General features: G+C 46.4%; 1 protein-coding gene across 1 annotated transcript in view; it reads right to left on the minus strand.

The window, feature by feature from the left end:
* TENM4 (teneurin transmembrane protein 4) overlaps nt 1–23,601 on the minus strand; it is a 511,167-nt gene that overhangs the window by 117,591 nt on the left and 369,975 nt on the right. The window contains exons 11-13 of the mRNA XM_004683244.2: nt 21,504–21,605; nt 19,318–19,512; nt 13,640–13,840 (exon numbers count right to left, since the gene is read on the minus strand). Coding sequence (XP_004683301.1) covers nt 13,640–13,840; nt 19,318–19,512; nt 21,504–21,605 — 498 coding nt within the window. The remainder of the gene's footprint in view (nt 1–13,639; nt 13,841–19,317; nt 19,513–21,503; nt 21,606–23,601) is intronic.

Here is a 23,601-nt window from a genome sequence, read left to right on the forward strand (position 1 = left end):
ATATATATATATATATATATATATATACACACACATACTTTTTTTTTTGGTAGGAACTGCTTTATTTTCCTTCTCTATTTTTGCTTTGACATTACAACAGATGTACCTTCCCAGAGTAGTTGGTGAGAACCAAATAGGATGAGTCTAAGGAACATGCTTTGACAGCTCATATGCCTTTTACACAGTGTAAATGGTACTTTGTGAAATCTGAGGCATAGATTCTCTCTAGGTTTTGAGTTTTCTCACTTGTAAACTGGGGGTGATGCCAAGTACTGTAGAGCATGGCAGAAATTCTTCTCATTTGTTTAGTTTTTTGAGCCTCACTATGTGTAAATCCTATAGTGGGCACTGGCGACCCAGTGGTGCCCGGGGCACAGTCCTTCCCTGACCTGAGGGAGTTTACATCCTAGCACAGTGGGCACACCGATCCTAAGTAGATTACATTACATGCCTTGGCGGAGTGACAGTGGAGCTGCAGGCACAGCACTCGGCACACAGTCAGTCTATGACAAAGTGTGTGGATGCATGTTCTTACAAGAATGGCAGTAAGATGTAGGGGCAAGGTTAACAGACAGAAGATGATGGCGTGTGAATTCTGGCTTCTGGCACACCCCTGGCGGCGAGCACTGCTAAGTGCTGCTTGACTTGCACGTGATTAATACGAGAGCCTCCATCCGGTCAGACAGAGGTTGGGGTCTGGAAGCAATATCCTCAAGTACTACAGTGGACACAATCCCCAGAGTAGACTTGGGCTCAGATTCTGATCCCCCCATTTTCCTAGCTATCAGTCCCTGGGAGAATTACTTAACTTCTCTGATCCTAATTCTTCACCCCTAAAATGAGGAGAGTCATGACAGTCTCTTATTGGGGGGGTGGTGGTGGAGGTGTTGATAATTAGGTGTGCGGAAGAGCTCTTTTAAATGGTGTTAAGCTCATGACTGCCTGGTAAGAACATATGACACCCTGCGTCAGCACACCTCCTAGTCACCTGGCAGAAGGGTATCTTCCTGAAGAACAAACTCTTTGCTTTTTTAGTTGCAGTGACAAAGTTTGGAGATGAAGCACTTTTCTCTGATCACCTGGTCCAGATGGTCCAGCAATCCAGACCATCAACACCTAGTTGGAAGCCATTTATATTTGCAGGCTTGGCTTCCTCTTGAGATGGGGTAACAGTTCCCTCTGCCCTGATACTCTCACTTCAAGTTTGTTTAGCTCCTGACTGAACTGCACAGGGGCTGGGAAATGGGCCAGGCCAGGCTGGAGAGCACATATCTGCTCCTGTTCTAGGGGAAGTAAAATCCACAGCACTCCACCTCTCACCCCTGCCCTGCCTCACCCATGCCTGTGTCTCTCTTCTCTCTGGAGTGGAAGCCCACCTGGAAGCAAGTTCTAGCTTTTATTCATGTTGGATTCCTGGCAGCTGGCACCAGGTCTGGCACAGCATGAGCTTTCAATAAATATTTGCTTAAAGAATGGATGGATAATAAAATGAAAAAGCTTCATGGAAGAGATGTTATTTCAGATGGCTCTATCACAGTGCCATCTTGAGAAAAATTGATTTGGTTCAATATATTCACATAGGATCGCACTGTCCTTTGTGTCTAATCTTAGAAAGTCATCCTCTCCAAGTCTGGCTGGGGACTCAGTAATTTTCCAGTGTCTCAGACTTTATACCCCGACACACAAGCCAATGCCAGCATCACTCTGTTTTCTCTTGATGGCATGGAAGCAACTGGACACACAAGGAAGAGGTGAAAAGGGTAGGGGGAGATATAAGGTTTGGTTCTTGGTTAAATGTGCCCTAAAATGTACACACATAAGGAAAAGAACTGTCCACACCCTACCCCCTCTCCTTAAACGTGAACCCCTCGGTGAGGCCTAGAACCTATCACAACTGTACTTTAACTAATATGGATTTATTTACAGTCTAGTTCATTAAGAGGTGGGAGGGGAAGGCATGCCTTTCCCGCAAAGAGAGAGTCTTATGTACAATTTCTCCATAAAGTTTCTTCTACTTAGAAAGATGACCAAAATTGACCCAAGTGAGGAATATAGGAGACCCCACCCTGGGCGCTTTCCTGCGGAGCAAGGAACAGAAGCAAGTGAAGCTAATTTTCAAATTCCAGAGATGTGGAACCAGAGCCTTGACCCTATGTGACCTCTTGGGAGTCCTTTAATAGGTCTACGTTTAGCACCAAAAAGGATAATAGGGAAAATGACTCTATTCTGCTCCTGACTTCAGGGTTTAAGTGTGACCTAAAGAGGCCTAAATCATTTAAAATGACTTCTGCTTAGAATTTCTGTGTTAACACTAGCTCATCTGAGTTACTACACTGCTTAGGGAAGCTCTCTGCAATCCTGGCATACTTGAAGTCCAAGCCACACTAGACAGCATTTGAGGCAAACACAAGGATAAACTGGAAAACTGTTGTAGGTGGCATGCAAGTATTTTTCCACTAAAACCTCACAACAGTCCCCAAATATTTTCACTCCTATATCATAGTTAACAGCTTGGAGAGACAAAGTGACTTGCTCAGAGGTGCTTTATTGGTTTTTGGTCTGTGAATTGTCCAAATTCAGGGTTAGGCAAAACCTCAGATATAATCTGGCACTGTTTCCCATTGTATGTATGTATGTAATACGCCATCACCCCAGCTGGCTATAGGATTTCTGAAATCAAAGTCTCTATCTTCTACCTTAGCCAGTCTGATACTTATCATGTTAAATATTCTATCTTTTATCAGTCTATTCCTCCTCCATCAGTCTACCTACCTAACCACCTGATCATAATACCAGACTTTCAGTAAATAGGGCATCTCATTGCCCATCTGTCCATCTACCCATCATCCATCCATCCATGCATCCATGCATGCATGCATCCATCCCTCCACCCTTCCATTCACCCATCCTTCTCCCAGGTGACTTGGGTAAATTGTCATCTTTCTGTGCCTCAGCTTAATCATCTGTAAAAATGGTGCAGATTTCAACAACCTGGACTCATGTGGAGCTTAAATGAAAACTATGTAATGTGCCTAGTATTGCACACATCTCCTAAACAGTGAACACTGCATGGCAACAATGTCATGATCATGTGCTGGAGAGAGCCAGGGGAGAGTGAAGGGGCTTGAAGATAATGAGGCGCACATGGGGATAAGAATAACTGGGAAGTCTCCCAACAGCTGGAGGACTGGATCTAGGATGTCATCAGAGGCACAGGCTTCATAGGCTCCTCATCATCCTGGGAGAGCTGAGGGCATGGGCTGGGTCAGGGACAGGCCACGGTAGGAGTACTCCTCACCAAGGGTCTAGGTCCAAGGGTCTTAGTCGGGTGGGAATCTATGCTGAGCCCATCAGCAGGATGTTGATAGCAGATGTAGATGTGCGAAAGAGCCCTTGAAGGCAACAAAAGCCAGAACTTGCAAAACACAAGAATAGTAGCTGGGAGGCCCCAGAGAGGCCAAGCTCATGTGCATGATGGGATTTGGTTAATGGCACTCAGAAGTCCAGCCGTCCGAACAGTGATGGCAAATGGTTGAAATGATCCTGGGTTTTGCAAGGTGCATGGGAAGGGAGACACAGAGCTGTGAGTGAGGAAGGGAGATAGGGGGAATTGAAGGACCATGGGAACAGAGAAATGGAGCAGGGCAGGAAGAAGTCTGGTTCTGACCAAGGGGTCTCCCTGAGGGGGACTTAGGGGACAGACAAAAAGAGGGCAAGGTAGAGGAACCGTTTTTGTGATGAGAGAAGGCACATCAGTTCCCTAGCTGGCCTGCACACAGGAAGGCAAGGGCCTTGAGAGAGCAAGTGTCTCGCCCTTTGCCACATGGTGACATGTCTGTCCACACCAAGCAAACACTTGGGGCCACTGACAAGTGGCTAAAAGGAGGAACTCACCACACTCGTGGCCCTTCTTCTGTGGTTCTGCACATACTGTCCCTATGGTGTAGCTCTCCTTTACTTGGATCTTTCCATGTCCAAATCTAAGTGTGGTTTGAGGTCTGGCTCCAAAAGCTACCTCTTCCTTGCCTTGAAGCCTCCTTCCAGTGCTCCAGCTAGATGTGGCTTCGCTTCCTCCTTCCCAAAGCACTTCAAGCAGAGCTTTCTTTTATCAGAGTGATGCATCTACCCATGTTACTTCCAGAATCCTGACATCATTGGTTTCATCTCTGTACTCCCTCACCCCCTGACCCCAGGAAGTTCTTCATAAGAAGTCCAGATACCAGCAGGATGAGGCAGAGGCTCCATGCACCCATTGAAGGTGCCAAGATTTTGCACAGAGCAGAGGCTCACAGTCAGACAAACTGTGTTCAAGAGCCTGCTCTGCTACTTCCTGGCTGGAGGAAACAAAATTCACACTGTAGGGCCTTATTTCTGTCATTTACAAAATGGCAATCATGGCACCTTAAGAATCTTAAAATTGATTAAAAAATGCATTCAGCACCAACTATGTGATGGATATCTCTAGAGGCTGGGGCTGCAGAAATTATATTTATATAATTATATTTTATATTATATTTGCCTATGCCTACCCTCAAGCGAGTGTGTGCATAAAGATGGCCACCATGCCCGGCACACAGTAGGCTAATGACTAGTTAACTTTCTCTCCCACAGGTGAGAGAATCCTTTATTTTGAACAAGTTGTTTTCAACATAGCACCCACTTTCTTCCCCTCTCTCTCCCACTGAATCAGGCAGATGACTTTTTAGTCTCAGTGCAGGTTTCAGGAAGGAGCCAGAAGAGGAGGACAGTGCGGGAAAGCAGCTTCTGACTTTCTTCAAGTAATTAGTTTGCTTTTGACATTGAGGCCAAACGCAAGCCACTCTCCTGTGCTTTTCAACTTCCACTGCTGTCACCTAAAAGTCGGTGCTGCTTCAAGCCATGGTTCTGCCCAGAGTCCGGACGGCAAAAAGCTAATGAGCCTTGGAAACCACCCGGCCTTTCACCTCACTCAAGGAGCTTGGAAAGCTTTCAAACCAGGCAGAAAAGTGGATTCCAGTATGTTGATGCCTGGCGGCCTCCAGAACTATCCCTTCAGGTCTGGAATTTCAAGCTTTACAAAGGACTGGAAGCTCCTTTGAGCAGGAAGGAGCACACCCCTGCTATTCATCTTATCTGGAGGGCACCTCATTTCTTGATTGTGGGGTGTTCAAACCTAGCTTGGAGGAGGCCTCCAAATAGGGTCTGACTTTGCAGAAGGATAACAAGCCAGAAAAGGGCTGATGGACAGAGAAGCCAGGGAACGTGACTGGGGTGTATATTTTTAGCCAGAACTAGATTGCTACCCAAGCTACACTGAAAGGGCCCAACAGGGTGAATGGAAAAGACAGTTGATGTTAAATTCTCTTCCTGAAGACCTCCAGGCCTGATGTCTCCCGAGAAAAGCCCATCTCACCACCCAATCATGTGTTCATCTAGCTAACATCTGCTGGATACAACAAACTACAGGTCCCTCAACATCTCTAACATCTGCTGGATACAACAAACTACAGGTCCCTCAACATCTCAACCTGTACCCCAACACTAGAATAAGCATCCAAAAGCCAAATAGACTGTCCCATTTCTACTTAAAACTTTTCAGACTCCTGTTGACAGTTAAAAACTGAATACTTTCAAGGCCATTCATATCTGATATCCCTGGCTTCCTTCAATTCTTGCCTTCTCACACTACTCCTCAGTTATCCTAAGCAAAATGACTCCAAACTACTGGACTTTCCTATTAAATCCCATAACTAGTCCCATCCTTGCAGATCTTTCACTTCCAAAATGGGCTGCTGCAAGGTGCTTGTTTTTTCCTTCTCTGTCCACCAACTCAAATCCAATCTCTATCACCCATCTGAAACCCCACCTCCTCCTGGAAGCCACCCTGATCGTGCCAGTTGAAAGCAATTACTCTTTTCCTTGAACCCTCGTGGTACTTCCAGGCACACTTTGGTGATGGTCCACATTCCCGAGTCTCTAGTAGTGTTACCAACTAATTCCTGACTCACTGAAGTATTGGCAAAAACCTTGGTAATAGCCACTGGCAGAGTTATACAGAGGATAAACAGGGACTCTGAAGCCAGAGAAGGCTGGACTTGAACCCATGTGTTCTGGAGTGCCTTTCGGCAAGTCACCCAAGCACTCTAAACTCCAGTTTCCTGTGAATCACACCATCTGCAATGTGAGAGGCTTGTATATTTGCTGTTTGAATAAATCATGAAGCACACACAGGAAGAGTTCTAGAAAATGTAAAATTTCCATTCAAGGAATAGTTATTATTTCAAAATTACAAGTTATCATACCAGCAGTTTGACTCAGTAAGACAAGTGGAGACTTTGTATAAGCTATCAGCTCGGCACCCAGAGAGACCCGACTCTGCAGCCCAATTTCAGGAGAGCTGACATTTGCATATTGAAGAGCTCCAATTCTGATAGAAAATGTTGCAGAGCTGTCGGGGGAAATTCTATGAAATTACAAAGCTGTCAAGCTCCTGGTTTATCAACCTTTAACTCCGGCAGTATTTAGTAGTATGCCTGTCTGGGTCCAATTTCCCGGCCTTTGATTCAATGTTAGGAACTGACCATCTCATTGTAGTTAAACCTCCATGCTACTTCACAGACAACTGGTGTCTCTGTCTTGCTGCAAAACCTCCTCTTCCTTCTCTGCTTCAGTGTCAATCTCTCCAATACTTATTATTCTGAACTTTGATTTTAGGCTGTCACTTGCTATTGGGAAGGGGTACAGGAAATGTCAAGTCTCAATGGATATTACTCCTGGAGTGAAATTCTAACCTGAACTTCCCCTCCCATAACGTACCTATACAGAAATAGCTCAGCCTGATCATTTCCTTTTGATGTTTAATTGGATGTCAGTGCTTTGCTTTCTGGGCTGAGAAGCTAATGCTTCTCAGAAAGGGAACAATTCTGGCTACACAAATGAGACTTGTAACAGGGGAGAATGCTCAACGCTGAATCTAATTTTCTCTCCCATCCATGAACATAAGACAATTTCTTTGGCATTAAAGCATCTCACTCAGTCTTTCTGTCATTAATAAGAATTAAATTCTGTTCTCTCAAATTTAAATGTAATTATATTTTGCCTCGTAAATAAAACTGAATTACCATTTTAAAAATTTAGCACTAATGCAACTGCTATGTTTGGAACTTTAATTTTTCTTAACCTGTCCCTACTTTCAGCTTTATTTATTTATTTTAAAGCATTGGGCTTATTTTCTGCCAGTTGTAACTTAATTTGATAACAGGGCTTTTCTGCTCCTATCCATCATTATTATTTAAGTTCTATGTTTTGCTTTACTTTTCATTAGGGGAGAATAATAGAAAACAAAATTGGAAGCTCAGATGATCTGAGTTTGAATTCTAGAAGGTTCCCTTAAGTTAAGGTAGAACCTAGGTTTGGACGGGCTGAGAGAGCTAAAGTCCTGACATGGAACCTGAAAGGAAAATCTTCAATGTATATTGAGATATTTCTATGATGCAAGATTTCACTGCTGCAAAGCATTCAGTGACCTCCATGACCTCTGTGTGTCTTTCTGGCCCTATTCCCCTTCTCGCCCTCACGGCTCCTACTCTCGTCTGATCTGAGGCAGGACTTAACAAAGAGCTCTTTCCCTTCATGCCACCCCTCTAGCTGAACCACCATCCCTCCTTGCTACCAGGGAGCTCCCTGGGGTGGTCTTTTCATGCGGGCTATACTCAGCTCTGGGAGGGCGCTCAGGAAGCTCATTATCCTAATGGGAGGCCATGCTAAGATTGAAAAGCCCATGTGTGGCTATTTGGAGATAAATGTGCCAGCACGTTAATTTCCATTCATGTATAGTTAATACCCACTCTTGGGGACCATGGGGGCTGGGAGTGGTAAAGAGTCTCAGTTTCTTTGAGAGAAACTGAGTCATTCAAGGTCACACAGACTCAAATTCAGGTCACATGGCTCTAAACCTTCATTACATAAATGGAATTCAAATGTAAATTTGTTTGAGTCTATGAACTGTTTGGTTAACTTAGATTTAATCATGCCCTCTCAAAATTAGACAAAATGCTTTACTGAGTGCCTACTGAATGCCAGTCACCACATTCGATATTTCATGCATACGTATTAATCTGAAAAGCAACCGTGCAAGGCAGGCATCATTAACCCTACTCTGTGGGTAAGCTTGGTTTTGGCAAGAAAAACCTAGCTTGGTCCCACTCCAAATCCCATGCAATTCTTACTGACTACACATGCTATCTCCAAACCCATACCACTGAATCTAAAACATCTCCACCTGTTATTCCATGAAACTCAATTGCAATAAAATGATAAGAATCATAAACCACCAGTGCGAATATTTTATAGGCTGAATCTCTCCCATGTACTGCTTCTATGAGCCAGTAACCCAAAGGAATAAAATGTAGTGAGAGCGCCCTCTCAAATAAAAGTCATTTATGGAAGACAAGATTGGAGAGAGCTCACAGAGCAGGGGAAATGAGGAATAAATTTATGAGGCTGAGGACAGAGGCTCCTGGGATGGAGGGTGGCAGGGAGGAAGACCTGAGGGAGAGCCAATGATGAGTCCAAGGGATTGTATTTGAAGCTATCTCCTGGAAAATTCCACCCAGTCAGAAATCTTTAGAAGTCATGAGCCTCTGAAAGGAAGGTAGGCTTTTCCAATTTTAAGAACCATTTCAAAGAGGTTAAATTTTTTCCCTTTTCAAAGGCAGCTCTGTGCCAAGAGGATAAAGAGCTAACTACAACAAGTGTTGGTATTGGGGGTGTCACTCTGCTTAGTAGAGTGTCCCCACTTTATACAATGGCTGATGAGACTTCCAGCCCAGCAGGCTACTCCCTGGGGAAAACGCCTTGGAGGTGCTAAAATGATGCTGGCTCTTGTGCAGTAGGGTTCTGGATGACTGACACTGAATGTGAACCTAATGTGAGTGAGGTCTGGAAAGTGAAGGCATCCAGGAATCTGGTTTAAGTGCACAGTGTGTGTGTGTGTGTGAGAGAGAGAGGGGGGGGGGCAGGGGAGGGATCAGGTGTGAGTCTCAAGGGAAGAGAACAGGCTGTCCATAGTGAGCTGGGGTCTTGCTGGTTAGAGTCATTAGCTAAGGACCTTGCTCCTCCTCTTTGACCCTCTCTCACTGGGCAGGTCATTTACTGAGCACCCTATGCACGCCACGGCCTGCTCTGTGGACTGTGGGGCTTAGTGGTGGGAGGGCTTGGCGCCAGATCCTGTGTGAATCTGGTCTCTGTCACTTATTAACTGGGGAAAGTTGTCAAGGAATTCACCTTTTCTCAGCTTCTGTTTCCTCATCTGGAAACTGCAACTGGTAATATTTCCTTCACAAAGTTCTCTGACTTTTAAGATAATGGTTGTAAAGCACTTAATTTGAACCAGGTACTCTTAGTATAATAAGTGTCAAGTACAGTGAGTCTTTAATTACTACTTCATTCAGTGGTTTTTCAAGAGAAAAGACAAGGTTGCTGATAAGGAAATTTCTGGGATGGAAAGGGGAGTTGAGGCAAGAACTAAGGACTGGGAAACAAAGGCCTGGGTTAACTGAAACCCTGCTACACATTAGCTAAGGTATGCTAGGTGTTTGCCCAGGGCCATACCTCTCCATCTGTAGGACAGGAGCAACTGCAATTACCATCACCATCACCACCACCACTGGGGTCACCAACCCGAAAGTGATGCCCCATCTGGGTTCAGTGTCGGGAGTACTTTTTAGGGGTGCTGGGGATACTCCAGGGGATCCCACTGGGGGTGCTGGGAGTGGGGCATGTAACCTGTGCTCTTCTGGGCTACAGGAATCTGCTCAAGCTTCCTGTGTGGCTTGTCAGAAAGGAAGGCCACATGAATGAGGCTGGATTTAACAAGGGATTTCTTAGATGAGATTGGAAGCCAAGTTGCCGGGAACCCAGGGGCCTGAGTAAACACTTGTATAAAGTCTGACTTCACTGTTTCCACAAGCCTAACTAGAGTGCCGGGGAACTTGTCAGCTCACATTTCATTACAGGCTGGTTGCTGAGTGCAGGGCATGTTGATTTAAGCTGCCTTCATTAAATCCTGTTCTGTGTGCCAAACAGCAAGACACTCATCTTGGGGAAGAGACAGTTCTCCTTCCTAGGAGGGCCAGATGGTGAAGGCCCATTTCTGCCCACCCCACCATCCCTAGTCAGTGCTGATGGTGCAAGGATCACTTAAGATGTGTCTGCTGGCCTGAGGCAAAGGGTTTGGGCAGTGTCTGTGCTAGCTCTTCCAGGCTGGGGCAAGTCAACACAGATAACCTGACTGGAGCTGGATTCAGAGTTGTGTGAGGCACGCAGGCATACTACCTGACCGATACTTTCTCACTGAATCCTCATAGCAGGCCCATAATGCAATTTTACTCAAAAGGAAACAGAGGGTCAGGGTGGGGGTGGTGGGTGTTAATCAACATGCTGATGTCATTCAGTTCATGGGGAGCAGGTCTTTGAAACAAAGGTACAAAGGTCTGAATCTGTTCACTGTTCTACAGTTAACTCTAAACACAGAGACAGCAACCCCCATGATGGTGGCATCCACTCAATGAGGCCCTTCTTATATAACTTCATGGCAAAAACTCAGAAGTCTCCAAAGAGCTTCCAGTGAGTGAAATTTCCCTCAGAAGGGGGGAAATTTCCCTCAGAGAGGTCATGAAAGGTTCACCTAGGCAGCCATAGCGCATGTGTGCCCATGAATTCCATACCTAATGACCTCAGATATCCTCTCCATTTTTCAGAAAAAGGACTCTGAAGTTAAGGAAAGTCAAGTACCTTGCCAAGGTCACTTATTTACCATTGGCAAATATGTGACCAGAATTCAGTAGGGAGTAAGAGGAGAGACCACCTGTTAAGTACTCTCACTTTCCTTCAAAGTGGCTGGTTGGGGGGAGAGATGACAATGGAGGAGACAGCGGCCTTTAGGGAGGCAGCACAGGCCGGGATTGGGGTAGCACCTAGGACCTTGCTTAGTTTCCTCCCAACTCTACATCACTAACAGTGCACCTCCAGCATATCCCTGTGACCCCAAGCCTGAGGTGGAAAGATACCTACGGTCACCCTGGTTAGATACCTAACTATCACCCTGCCTGCTCCCAGCGCAGCTGTTGCAGAATGCAGTATGCGAGACACTCAACAAACACAAACTGTTCACCACCTCAAGAGAAGACACTGATTTTGATGCCACCTTTTGAATTCCTAGCCTTTGGCTGATGATCTCCCCATTTTAGTCACTTATAGCTTAGAGATTAAAAAATATAAGCCACATTTCTTAAAGACCAAATCTCCTCTTGCCTCTATCAAATGTCAAGGGCTCTTATTGGATGTTTTAATGAGAATGGTAACAATAGTGAGCATTTACTAAGCCCCATCACAGGCCAAGTAGCAAGCTACCTGCACTGTTTTACATTACCTTCAATAGTTCTCCAAATGATAACTTTGCAGAAGGTGGGTCCCATTATTATCCCCATATGACATCCTAGAGAAGTAACTTGCCCCAAATAATAACTAGTAGCAGCAAGGACAGCATTTGAACCCTGGTGTCAGGGGTTCTTAGCACATAACACTCCTTTGCCTTCATACGTTAGGCTGTGTATGACATGTTTGACAGTTATGTGGACTGGAGAACAGCATTGAAAAAGGTGAGGCCTCATGATTCTATTCAAAGTCGTTTCCAGTCATTCTGCTGTCTCCTTGTAAAGGCCAACTTAAGAAAGCTGAGTGATCTCATTGAAAGTTATACCAGCCTCTGTCAGAGACTGCAGAGTCTCATCAGGGATTAACAAAGCAAGGAAAGCTATCTACCTATCATAAATGAGCTTTGTGGGGACTTTATGAACAATACAACCCAGCGTAGCTATAAGAAGGCCATTTAATATGTTGCTATAAACAAAGGTATATAAAAAAAAATACTCCTAAGGCTCTGCACACATCTGTATTTGCAATCACGTCTTTACACAATCACGTCTTTATCATGCAAACAAGAATAAAAAGTCCAATTTAGACAGTGTGTTGAGCGTCAGGTCTCCACTCAGTGGGGAATGTACACTCAGTCATCCAAAGGCTCCAGTGCTGCGTGGGTCTCATTGTTGTTAGGGCTAAGCCCACACCATCTTTCCTGGTCACAGCCAGAACTACTGACACATAACATAATGAGTTAATTTGAGCTCTGCTTTGTTTATATAGGGTGGTATGGTTGCGGCGGGGGCGTAGATTTAGGATGAAAAAACTGTAGCTGCATCTGCTTTACTTTTTAGATATGTGTCCTGGGGAAGATCACTTAAAAGTTTTCAGGGCTTAAACTTCCTTTATCCATGGAATTCATTTGTTTGTTGTCTCCCCTCCCTTATCTGAGAGTACAGGTTCCACTAAAGTCTCACTATCTTGGCCCTCCCTGGTGGCGCAGAGGGTTAAAACACAGCACTAAGAAGCTTAAGCCACTTCCGCAAGAGTTTGATCCCGCCTGCCCCGGAGGAGATCCACATGGCATGGCAGACCTCTCCTGACCCGCCCGCTGCTCCCCTCAGCAGTGTACTTCGTTGATCTGCCTGTTCTGCTCCCCACTCTGTCCCTGGTGAATCCTCTCACCCTCTGCACCTCTGGCCTGTACCCCAGTTCTGTATGAATAAATAAATCTTTAAAAGGAAAAAAAAAAGTCTCACTATCTTATCTCTTTATCCCATTGGGTTAGGAGAGTGACCAGCACATAGTCAGTGCTCAATAAATATCCACTGAATAAAGTGCTATGTTGGTTGGTAAAAAAGGGATGATGACATCCTTTTCATTTTTTTGGATTTTGGCTGTGGACACTGTTTAAAATGGATATCAGACATGACCTTACCTATACTTTCTTGGAACTGTGCTAGGTGATTCACAAAGGTTCTCATTTAATCCTCCAGTGAGGGTTTTTAACCACAGAGTGCATATAAACAAGAGTGACAGTATCATTATCTTTGAACTTTATATGTAGAAGCCCTGTGGTAAACCAAATACCACAAGCAAGAAAACATTTGATCCTGAGCTCATTTACATACTGCCTTATTCGTTCATCAATGTTCACTGAGCAGCGGCTATGGGCCAGGCCTGCGGAGTCCTGGCATTGCAGAGTGACTAAGACAAGTTTGCTACCCTGGTGGAGCTTAGAGTCTAGCAGGCCAAGGCTGGCAGATCACAGAAAACTCTAAGTACTGGCCTGAATGTGGACTTCATTCTGAAGCATGAGTGAAACCCAAGGGCTTGACAGGTGGGCCACGAGTCCCATGCCCACAGGGGCCAAGCTCCACCCACCCTGCTAGCCCCCAAGATACACTGCTCTCTGCAGCCTTGCCTCTAGGGATATCCACCTTGATGTGAGACATGAGATTTTGGTGAAACTCATCCATCATCACAATCATATGGTGAAGGGGCAATGTTTTCAGCCCTGGAGTCACCATTATGAAAGGAATGATGTGAAGACACGATTTTTGAATACTCTGTTCACCTAAGAGCACAGGTTTGAAGGTTAGAGTTCAGGGAAAGAACATGGGCAATCCTCTGCTACAGGACAGGGAACTGGTCTGGCCATTGGTCAGGGCAGAACAGTAATTCTGTTCTGGAAAGCCCCTCTCTCCCTCCAAGCTAGGCTCTCGCCTCCTGCATTTACCAATAGAACAGTCGTGTCCAGTCCAGCTTGGGTCACAGCTGCACAGCCCGGTGTCTGGGAGGAAAGTTCCATGGCCTGAGCACTGGTCCAAGCACGTGGCCCTGGGCGTGTCGCAGTTGGTGCCGCCCCATCCCACGGAGCAGTGGCACTCGCCTCGCACGCAGACGCCGCGGCCCGAGCACGTGGGGTCCATGCAGTCCACTGTGACACAGAGAAAGAAAACCTGGGTGAGCGGCTGATTGGCAAGGAGAGTAGTTTCTTTAAGCAGCCTGCCATATGGGGGAGGGGCTCCATATGCTCCAGGAGCACACAGGCCGCGGGTGCAGAGCCTGCTGGGTGGGGTGCAGAGCAATGAGTAGCAAACGGTGGGCCTAGGTTCCTGCCTCTGCTGGGTCTCTGAGTCTCCTTCCCTCACATGTAAAATGTGGCTCCAGAGTCCTAGCTCTGGGTCTGTGGGGGGAGCTGGAGTGGGAAGTAAGCATCAAGTGCTGATGCAGAGCCTGTGTCTGTGGTAACTGCAGTCACCCAGGCCTGGGCTTCGCTTTCTTCACTCCCATGTGTCTATCTCCCAGAAAAGAGCCCACACGGAGGAGAACTCAACACGTCTTTGTCAACCGGTCTTTGTTTCAACTTCATAATGCATCTTTACTTATGTGAATACGGAGCTCGAAAAACATTTCCATAATATAAAGAAGAACTTATTTTGCATTTCAGTTCCAGTAGATTTTTATCATCAAGTTCTTATAACTGGTAAGTCTTTCAAACTTCACTCTCCAGTAAACAAACATTTCAGGGACTAGTCAGCATTATGTGGTGGCTCTGCACAGCTTCTTCTCGAGGGGTAGGAGGGTGATACAGCTGGAGTCTAGCAGCACCGGGGCACACAGGCCCAAGCTCAACGTAGTCCCAAGGGAATGACCTGCTCTGTGCCCATGGGACGTGCTTAAATACATTATCAGGCTCAGTTTTCTCAACAAGCTAGTGGGATGCAGATGTGGGAAGTGAAGCCCAGAGGGGTAAATGTCTTCTACCCAACCAGATAGCAAACCTTGCCAGAGAGGAAGCTGAAGACAGTTCTGTCTGATCGTGAACACAGGGATATTCTGCGACTGGGGTTGATCTTCCTCAATCAAAGCTTTAGTTACAGACCTACATAAAATTAGCTGAGACCTCTAACTTCCATAAAGCTCTGTACAAAAAAAGAAAGACTATTGAATGTCATGTGCTCCAAGGAGCAGCAGAGAGTGGACAGAGCTGGCAAAGGAGGGTGGTCCATGTTCTTCACCCAACTAAAGTGCCTGCTGGTATTCTGGAGCGGTAGGGGCTTCCACTTGCTTTGCAATGTAAGGGGACACTGAGGTGCTGACAAGGCCCCAGCCCATAGCTGGTGGGGGAACAGTACTGTAGAGCAGCAACCAGCTCCTTGCAGGAGCTCATGAAGAAGTCATACAATGTAGGGAAGGAACTCAGGACTCGACCTCTGGTGTGCTAGGCTCAAGGGTCAGCAGACAAAATGTACTATTCCATAGCACGGTCAAGTCACATACCCTCTCTGAGCCCCCATTTCTAGGGCAGGTGTGTGATTACTACCCACCTCTGGGGTTGCTATGAGGACAGAGTGGCAACGAAGCTTTGAATGGACTCTAGGGGATGTAAGTTGTTGCAGAAAAGTTACTTTTCCATCTTCACAAGCTAATCAGCAGTAAGACCTGGTGAAACTGTGCTCAGAGCTCATTTATAATTCAGACAAGCTTTTACTTTCTTTATCAATTAAATTTTATAACCCTGTATATTTGACTTTTGCACAAAGGACTGGGAAAGCTGGCCTCACATACACCAACGGGCAGAGTTTTTACAAACGGCAGCATTTTGGGAACAGAATGTTTTTGAGGGCCAGCTTATTAAGAAAACTTTTTACTACTTAGGTTTTTAAAGGAGCTCAGCTTAATGACCTAAATGATAAATACGAAGATCAGAGGTCAGGAGCAACCTTGTACAAAAAACATAATAATGATAACAACAGCAGCAATAATAACAATTAGCATTAATTTAGTCCCTCTTCTGAGGCCACATTTTGCTATTAAACCTTTTATATACATGATCTCTTTTAACTCTAATAACAACCCCTGAAGTAGATGCCATTATTATCTTCATTTTAAAGACAAGGAAACTGAACACTGAAAGGTTAAATAACTTGCCCACGACCACACAGTGCTAAGTGGAAGAATTCAGAGTTGAGTCACTCTTTCCTGGTACTGATTTCCTGGGTGTCCTCTATAATCTGAACAGTTCAGAAATACATGTATAGTTTTGTACAAACATGAGCAACCAAAGTGGTTAAAAGTAGGAAAAAAAAAAGATAAGGAAACAAGGAGAGAAATAGGGCAAAGAGGAGAATTAATGAAGCCAAGTATAGGCAAAGAATCTCTTCTTGTCTCTGGATACCAGTTCATAATGGCTAAAGTATGACCTCCTTGTAATTACAAATAATAAAAATAAGAATAGTGATAAATTTTCATGACCTTCCTCAGACCTTAGGAACCTAGAGGGATTATCCTGGTCCATTAGGTTACTGTAGATCCAGAAAGCAAACAATTCAGCAATCCTATCTCCAGTAAAGGTATTTTCTGTTGTGTGAGTACCTGGACCCCAGCTTTGGGTGGAAGCTGTCACCTAAGGCGCCCTCAAGGTTGAATCTATAAATCCGTTTGCCTGTCAGCATGCAAGCCTAGAGGGTGCTAAGTTTAGCACGTGGTGCTTGGCATCACCGTCCTGTTCCTCAGACACAGTAAGTGTGAAAGAGACCCAGGAGCTGGCAAAGTGAATGCTATGATCTCAGAAGATGGTCCAGACAGGGAACAAAGATCAGAAGGAACTGTTGAGAGGCTACCTCCAGGCAGTGACTCACAGCTCCTGAAGGTGGACATGGCCAAGTCAGTGTGGAACACGACGGAAGTTTTAAAGAGGACTGCTTCTCCAGGGGAAACCTCTGCTGAACTGGCTGAGGTTCCTGCCAGAGCACTGTCCCTGCTTACCCTAAGCCCAGTGCCATGAGGATGCTGTGCTAAAATGGTCTGAACGAGGACCCCTCATCTTCCCTTCCTTTCTGGTGTTCCCTTCCCTCTGGTGAAGGGAACTCTAGGATGAGATGGAAGTTTCCAGAAGGGACTTGACTTGCCAGGAAGGCCAGTGAAGAGCCAGTCAGCCTGTTGTAGGGGTGGGTTGGTGGGGGAAGGTACTGTGCTGAAGGAGTAGGGGACAAGTTGGCAGGGAAGAGGGCTGAATCTCCTTTAGAAGACAGTCTGACTTAGTTTCTTCTCAGAAGAGGTGCCAAACAGTGACATTTTTGTTCCTTAAATGGCAGAGTTGTCATTTAAGCCAAAATTCTGGCAGAAGCTCATCCCATTAATGAGATGATGACGCCTGCATGGCAGGCTGCAAACATAACTCTTCCTCAAATGTTCCCTGCTTGGATGACCACACAAGCTATTAGAGGTTCTTCAAGACCAAAAACATAGCGTCTCACTTTTCACTACAAAGGGCCTAAGTTGTTCTCGCCCCTCCCCCAACTCGCTCCAAGAGTCCCACTGGCCTGATTCAGGCTTTTAAAAATATGGGGCAATAAACTTCAGAAGAAGGAAGAGGGGGGAAGGAAAAAAGTAAGCTTGTTAGCTAATGTTTTATAAACAGTGCAGCCAGCCCGAGGAGGGGCGAAGAGGGAGGGAAGAGGACAAAGGCTTCCAGCAACCCCCCCTTATAAACAGAGGGACTATCCAGTGATGCTTCGCCAGAGGGACAGAAAAAATAAAAGGAATCAGTACCAGATGGGCCGCCTCAGAAGAGAAAGCAGGAGTGAAAACACTTCTTTTCAAAAAGATAATGTAAATCAAAGAGCTAAACAACTTCTTCCTCTCTTTGTAAGGGAGCCGGCACTTGGGGCATTGTCCAGTGCCAGCTGACCTGGGAAGGACAGCTTTCCCTCCCTGGCCACACAGCACGGTGGGGTGCGGGTGGGGCTGCCCTGCAAAGTCAAGAGGAATCTCCTCATTTTTCTTTCCTTCTCAGAGTCTTCATCTCAAGTGGCTACAATGAAAAGGGAAAGCAGATGAAGGTCCCTATTGTCATTAGGGAAGTCCCGTGCCTCTGTTTGAGGGGCTGGTGCTTCTCCTCTCTCTGACAGCCTGAAGTCATCCCTCTCCAAGTGAACAGGACCTCCAGCTACATGTGGGGTTGACAGACAGCCTGTCCCAGATAGACGGTTCCTCACTTTCTTAAAATAGGATTGTTATATTCTCTTTATATATATAATTATCTTAAAAGAGAAAACGATGCCTTGAGAGAGGGTTATCTGTTAAATCCCGAATGGGTTTAGAGGGCTGGCTCTCCTGGAGTCTCCTCCACCCACTGGCGAAGATGCCAGGCTCTCGTCACAGGCAGTGCTCATCGGTTTCAAGAGAAAGTCTGTCCATTTCTAAGACCTCAGTGAGTGGAGAGACAGGAAATGTACTTCCGTTGTCTCCAGAAGAAAATTAACAATACAAGTGCTAGCATTTATGGGGCACTTACTCTGTGTCAAGCACTGGGCCGTTTAACTGGATCCTCACCATGGCCCACTGAAGAAGGTCTTCCCATTTTGTACATGTGGGGACTGAGGCTACTTAATTGTAAAACCAGGACACAAGGCTTCATCAGAGTCCCAAGTGGACATTCATGGAAACTACACCACACTGCTGTGGGATAAGACTCTCCCCTGAAACCCCGTGCAGTCAAAGGGAGAAAAGTAGGGTCTGAAGGGAGAGGATGCAGGTGAATTCCAGCCTGCTCTGTGAGCTCTGCCATCAAGGGCATGTCAGCATTCTCTTGAGAAACAGAAATACTTACTTATATCACACTGTTAAATTAGCAGTTCACATTCTAGCCTCAATCTCCACAGGCATGTTATTTGCTTTTTGATTTCTCGAAGATTTATTTATATATGCATACAAGAACTGGAATACAGGCCAGAGATGCAGGAGTTGAGGGGATTCACCAGAGACAGAACAGGCAGACTGACTGAAATCCACTGCTGAGGGGAGCAGCAGGTGAGGTCTGCTGTGCCATGTGGGTCACCTTCAGGGCAGGGGTATTGAACTCTTGCTGCTGTAGGTACAGATAGCTTCACAGTGCTGCACTCTAACTCCTTGCCCCACCAGGGAGACCAAAGCATATATTTATTTTATGAAGAAAGATGGGCACTGAAGAACCCCAAACATGAACACACACATACCAAGTCAGCATGTTAGCACACGTGTGGCCACAGGCAAGAGCAGGATAACAGACGATGGAGTCTGGAGGTCTGTGATAGACTCCTGCTTCAGAGATCAGGAGATCAGATGGGACTATGAAGCCAGAAAGATGGGCTCAAACCTAGCTCTGTCTCCTACTATTGGGCAAGTCACCTAACTGTCTGAGCTGAATACTTGTTCCTACTAGGGTTGAAGTGACCTGGTATAAGACTTCTAGCACAGCAAGACTGCAATACAATACACGACACTGCTCTTCTCTTCAATGACCAGGACATTAGGCTGTCCTCATCCTTTTGACTAACAACTGCTGAAGGGTTCCTGGCTCAGGGGTTGAGGCCTCAGGAGGAGCCCCCTGCTCCCACGTGTGCTCCTGGCCCTGCTGTCCAGTCTTACCTTCCTCACAGCTCTCGCCCTTGTAGCCAGGGTTGCAGATGCAGGTGCCCATGATGCAGGTGCCGTGGTTGCTGCAGGCCACGTCGATGCACTGGTTGGTGGGCACGTCACACTCAGCGCCCTTCCAGCCGCTGTGGCACAGGCACCGGCCCTTCATGTACTGGCCGTTGCCACTGCAGAGCACGGGGCAGGAGGCTGCAGATGCAGACACAGTACAGAGCTCTGTGTGAGTCAACCCCTCGCTGCTCTGTCCCTTTCTCCCCTTGGCCATCTGGTTTGACCAAGAGCCTCAGCGCTTTGCTCTATGTGCCCATCTATTTCTCTTGCTCTGTTTGTTGCAGTGTAAACACATCTGAATTACAGGCAAAAGTGTGCAGTGCAGGGCCAGGTGGAGTTGATGCCCACCACGCTGCTGGCCCCCACCCCCTCGGGTGACAGTGCAGCCCAGGACCCTCCATCAGGAGGCCTCGATCTGTTCTTTGGTCTCACTGGAAGTGATGGCGGCTGGGCCTCCTGCCTGCCCCTTGTTCCACCAGTGCTCTCCTCCTGAGAGTGCTCCAGTTCCTTCCCAAACCTCACCTGCAGTGCCACTTACTGTTCTTCAAGCAGCAAATCTCGGCTTCTCTTGCCATTAGGGCCTCCACTCAAGCCCTGCACACTACTGCCCCATAAGAGAAGAGCTGAGTCCAACCTGGTGCTTTAAAATATCATCTTTTCATTCTACCTTTTAGCTTTAAGGGCTTTGTGATCATGGGTACGGAGGACACTATATAAAAATAAATTATATTGCATTGTGCTGTAAGTACCTACCAGCCTTACTGAGCTACACTAAGGCTCTTTTATACATGACTCTTAACTTTAAGTGCATATGGGATGAGACAGAAATTCCTGTGAGAGTGATGACTCATCTCTTCCCTCTGCACCACCTTCCAGGTCCCTACCTGGCTTCTTTCCTTTTTAAAACACTCAGCAGTAATTACTGCGTTTCCTGGGCTGCCTCTGCTACCTCAAACTGAGTCTTTTGCACATTTGAAAGGGTAAGCAGAGTCCCTGAGGCTGCACCAGAATCCTCTGAATGTCTGCACAGTGGCTGTTTCCTTGGCTTGGGACCCCCCCACCGATGCACAACCCTCCAGCAGCAGGCCTCACCCCAGTGTCTCCTCCGGGGAGCCTTTCTGGTCCTTATTCAGTCCAAGCAAGACAGTTGCTCCCTTTCACTCTGACAGAGGCTTCCTGCATTTAACCTTATTAGCGTGAGTTCCGCTTACAGAACTGCTTTGTGTGCTCTGACTGGTCTGCCTCCCAGCCTGAGAGGCTCTGGGTGGGGTCCAGCCCAGGGCTGCAACCCAGTGCCTAGCACAGGACTGAGTCCAAGAGGGTGCAGAGTAAAAGCCTGCTGAAAGAGTGAGTGGTGGGAAAACCAAGGAGGGAGCCCTTGGGGGGCAGGGGAGGGGAGAGGGAGGAACACAGGAAGCCCCTGAGCTTGCTTATCCGTGAACATACCCATGTACACCTATAAGGAATAATTCCCTTCAAAAGGCAAGGGTCCATTTTATTTTCTCAATGGAGTACTAAATCCTCAGGAGCTACAATCTCCGTCGGCATTTTCCTTGTTAATTCTTTTTCCACAGAAATAAAGGCTAAAGGCACAGAGTAGGGGTGGGCAGCAGCCTTGTAAATGATCTCAACAGGGGTTATCATTAGCACTGTCTGTGCCAAATAGCTGCAACATCAGGGGCTTGTGTGGCAAAGAGCAGCCTTGTCTCCCAAGCCCCCTCCCACCTTGGTCTCAGCCAAGATTCTGTCTGTACTATTAGAGGGTGTAATAGAGCAATAACTCAGGCCTCATCCCCGGGGCCGGGAAGAAAGCACACCAGCTGCACTGGAGCTTCAAAGACACCTGGCAAAGGCTCATTCCTTCTCTACTCTTTAAAAGGCACCCCCTGCCTCTCCCACACTGCTCTCAAAGGATACTACGTTCACCACGATTGCCCACCTGGAGTGACCCACATGTGGGCACCGGCGGCTGGCCGGGCCGCGGCTCTGTCTGCAGACCTCCCTCTCGGGGATGGCGCTTGGGACGGCTCTGCCAGCCTGAAGGTGGCCTGAAGTTGTGTGCCTGCTCTCAGCAGTGGAACCTGAGCTGGGTGCCCCAGAAACTAAGGGTTCACATGTAGGGTCCTCACCTCTGCCGCAGTCGGGGCCCAGGAAGCCCAGGAAGCAGTGGCAGGTCCCCGAGATGCAGTCCCCGTTGCCGTAGCAGTTGCTGGGGCAGTTATCCACTGATTCTGGGGGGAGAACAGAGGGAGAGCTGAAGACAGAAACCCCTTTATTCAAAGAGAGGAACAAAGGCTCAAGCGCCAGGTCAATCAGGGCACCCAGGAACTCTTTTGGACAGTCACTGAAAGGAAGCAGGAGTGTTCAAAATGTTACTTTTTTTTTTTTAAAGACTCACTTACGCACACAGAACTGGGGTACAGGCCAGAGGTGTGGTGGGTGAGAGGATTCACCAGAGACAGAGTGGGGAGCAGAACAGGCAGTTTGACAAAGTACACTGCTGAGGGGAGCAGTGGGCAAGACAGGAGAGGTTTGCTGTGCCATGTGGGTCAGCTCCCTGGCTGGGGATTGAACTTGTGCTGCAGTGGCTTTGGAGAACTTCATAATGCGGTGCTTTAACCTGTGCATCACCAGGGTGGGCCCCCTCAAAATGTTACTTTTACTCTTGCTGAGGTGTTGTTGAAAGTGGTGTTCTGGAACATGCCTGCCTCAACATTATTGTTTTGAAACCAAATATGGATCTACAAATGCATTAGAAATCCTTCAGCGGAGACCACTGGAAACAACCATTTAGCTTATTAATGGTGTTTTTCTTTGGATGATGGGTTAGTGGGCAATTATCATGGTCTTCTTTGTATATTTGTGTTTTACATTTCTCTTATAATGGGGTAATATTCCATTAATTCATTTTTCCATAAAGTTACTTGGCATCTGTAAATCTGTCTCCTCTCACCTCTCACTTCTCATGTCAGTCCAGGTTCCCACCACTCCTCTCATCAAGGTTAATGCAGCGGCCTCAGCTTCCTCTCACATTCTACACCTGATTCATTCTCCACCCAGCAGCATCACTGTTTTCTCCAGAACAAACCTGATCCTCTTGCATAAAACCACTTACTGACTCCCATTTGCTAAGATAAAAAAAAAAAAAAGGCTTTTCAAAAGGCATTAGATTTTTCTTTCATCTTTCCTTTGCCCATCCTTCATCCCAGCCTCTGCTGTCTTGTCCATATTTTTTCTGGAATGTTACTTTCTCTACTTCTTCCTAGTACTTTTGGTCTACTCTGTGTGACATGTCCAAGAAGTAAGGCATTCATTTGAGAAAGAATTCAGTAAGAAATTAATCAATCAATGTTTGTAGCTCTAGTTAGGAAGTCTGTTATCTAGAAAATCTGATTATTTGGAACAGCCCATTTCTCACTAATGCCAGATGAAGACTAAAGGGAAGAAGCCACTGTGTACTGAACTGCCATGTATTTTCATACAGTTTATCTCATTTCACTGCCACCAGTTTTGTGAGCATGTGTTGCTCTGAGTACATTTTTAAAACATCTGAGAAAAAAAAAGGGACTCACTGAAGGCCACACAGATACTAAGAGACATGGAGGCAGGTTTTGAACCCAGGCCTTTGGCCCCCAAGTCTGATCTTCCATGGTGATAATATGCTCTTTGGGCCTTGCAGAGACTTGCCAGATGTCTCAGAGAGAGCAGCAGAGTGAGAATTGAAAGCAGAGGAAAAAGTTAGCAGGAAGAGGCAGAGTTTAGGATCCAATCTATTTCCCTAATTTACAACTGTGTCATGAAGCCAAGAATATAGCCTCTGTTAAATAAGATGTAGGACAGGAGCCCACATACTGAAACTTGCAGCTTACTAGGGAGGAGACTGCTGTCCCTTGGACAGAAGCAGGGGCCAGGGAAGAAGCTCTGCTTGGACCTAAGGAGACCTAGATGTCCATGGGGTCCACCATAGGTACCTAAAGAAACTTCTTTCCTCTCTCTGGGCCTCATCATCCTCTAATGTGAAATGAAAGCACTGGCAGAGGTGACCCCTAGGACTGCCTCCTGTTCTAAAATTTTTCCCTATAATTAAAAGCAACAGTGAAGAAAAGGCATCCAGAGAAGGGCATAAAGGCTTAAACACTTTAGGCCAATACAATGGCAAGTGCAGTGGTGTGAAACCAGGAGAGGGGAGGCTTTAAGGAAGAGACGGACCTCAAGAGTGGCTGGGGT

The sequence above is a fragment of the Condylura cristata genome, unplaced genomic scaffold (assembly GCF_000260355.1).
Source record: "Condylura cristata isolate star-nosed mole 26May11 unplaced genomic scaffold, ConCri1.0 scaffold00015, whole genome shotgun sequence".
Classification (NCBI taxonomy): domain Eukaryota; kingdom Metazoa; phylum Chordata; class Mammalia; order Eulipotyphla; family Talpidae; genus Condylura; species Condylura cristata.